This window comes from Opisthorchis viverrini (genome assembly GCF_000715545.1).
Source record: "Opisthorchis viverrini unplaced genomic scaffold opera_v5_251, whole genome shotgun sequence".
NCBI lineage: Eukaryota > Metazoa > Platyhelminthes > Trematoda > Opisthorchiida > Opisthorchiidae > Opisthorchis > Opisthorchis viverrini.
Genome location: NW_008751908.1, coordinates 664,975 through 666,818, shown reverse-complemented (window position 1 = coordinate 666,818; position 1,844 = coordinate 664,975). Strand labels below are relative to the sequence as shown.

General features: G+C 43.6%; 2 protein-coding genes across 2 annotated transcripts in view; one reads left to right on the top strand and one right to left on the bottom strand.

The window, feature by feature from the left end:
- The window catches only part of T265_09036 (hypothetical protein), a gene marked incomplete at both ends in the record, with an annotated part of 127,507 nt that overhangs the window by 44,282 nt on the left and 81,381 nt on the right, over positions 1–1,844 (bottom strand). The gene's annotated exons all lie outside the window — the stretch shown is intronic.
- Positions 1–1,844, top strand: part of T265_14735 (hypothetical protein) — a gene marked incomplete at both ends in the record, with an annotated part of 115,853 nt that overhangs the window by 39,072 nt on the left and 74,937 nt on the right. The window contains one exon of the mRNA XM_009175006.1: positions 983–1,127. Within this exon, the coding sequence (XP_009173270.1) occupies positions 983–1,127 (145 nt within the window). The remainder of the gene's footprint in view (positions 1–982; positions 1,128–1,844) is intronic.

Here is a 1,844-nt window from a genome sequence, read left to right as displayed (position 1 = left end):
AGATAGATAGATAGATAGATAGATAGATAGATAGATAGATAGATAGGTAGTTAGATAGATAGATAGATAGATAGATAGAGTATTCCCCTAAAGGTCGTAAAACGTTCGCTTTGCTTTTCACTACCTTATTTCCGGTGGGGTAAAGGTGCCGAATAATCTATCTGAAAGCCTACTGACAAATAAGAGTTCAGCATGTTAGGTTTTGTTCACCGCTGTCGATGAAGTCATCATGGAGCATACGATCAAGGGGACGGTCCAAAAAGACTTTAAGTGATACCGGTCTTGCGTTTCGTAATGCGTTTTAACATTTTCAAAGTGAGCTTGCCGGGTTGAGTTTGTTTGGGGCATGCATGGTGTATGCCCCACCACCGTCCACTCAAGAAATAGCTGTTTTGTGTTGCAAGTGATTGGTTGCGAAATTCACGAGGTGTGGCATGACATAGCAGCGTGGAGTGAAAGCTGGTGCACTCAGTCTAAGTGTTGTGATTTTCGCGCTTTTCTGGGTGAGATTAAGGTGGTCCTGATTGCACACGGCTTAGAACCTTGCACACAACCGATCCCAGTGGCACGCTGTCATGCTGTCACTTCCTAGCCTGTCTGTCTTGTTAACGTTTGCATATCGTTGCAGGCTGCATTTAAGCCTGGTAAGGGTCGTAAAGGATGCTGGGTCAATCTTGTTGATAGCGAATTTCTTCGACGCGATGCTGAGATGCGTTCGTTTCACTGGTGTTCAGAGGTGTCGACACCTTATTCTTGGTCGCTTATTAGAAACATAAGGCTTGTTCGTTTCAAGTTCCCACACACCTCCTCTTCCAACCACTCACTAGGGTTTTCTCCTCACAGTTGAGCGTCAGTATGTTTTACTGGTGCATTGCAACCTTTTCTTTTGTCGGTGCACTGAACACGATGCCCACACAAGATTGTTCAGTGAATATCGTTTTGTTCAGATGTAAGCATTATCTTGTCTTCACTCCCCATACAGTACATCTTGGATACACGCGTGAATCACCGTGTATACAGTCTACTTGCGTTCTACAAGCACAAAGTGGAGGGTGATCCTCTTCTGCAACTGGTGAGAGAAGGAGCTAACAAAATTGCTGTGAAAGATGAAGCTTCGATACTCACAGGTAGGCAGATTAAACCAGTATGATTGTTCTTTTTGTTTTGGCTTACAATGGAGTAACCAACTATTTGGTACTGTTTGCAACCCTAGTGAAGTACCCTAGTTTTTAAACTTACCACACATGCTCGCAAGATGTACGGAAAATTTTTTTCTCTCCTAAGAGACAGAGAGAGTGTTGCAAAGAGTTTCTCACCAGTTATCGTCCTGTTTCGGTTGACCTGTAAGATTTTATCTGTCCTATATGTTTATGTTCCACACCTCAGAAGTCGTTTGTCTAACATCAACTCTCATAACTCAGAGGAAATGACCGTCACTGTACTGAATATATCGTCACGGTTTCGTAAGCCATAGTAGGTCGTGGTAAGTAAGGCAAGACAATAGTTCATATTCGCCGTTGAGTTTCCATCTGATGTATAGCATACACATACATATACATAAACATATACATACATATACATATAGACATATATACACATATACACACATATACATACATACAACCATGAACTGCACATACACAAATAAACTCATGCCACATCGGCCGTCGCGTGGTGCCATCAGCCGGGTCGCCTTACTTGCTGCATACAGCAGGGCGGGTAAGCGAAAACAGGCTTCTGCTGACGCCTCCCTTCTTTCTCCCTCATACGTTTTCTCCCCCCTCTCCCCACCCCATTAATAACTCTCTCCTTGTAGGCCCAGCACTTAGGACTGATGACTCCGT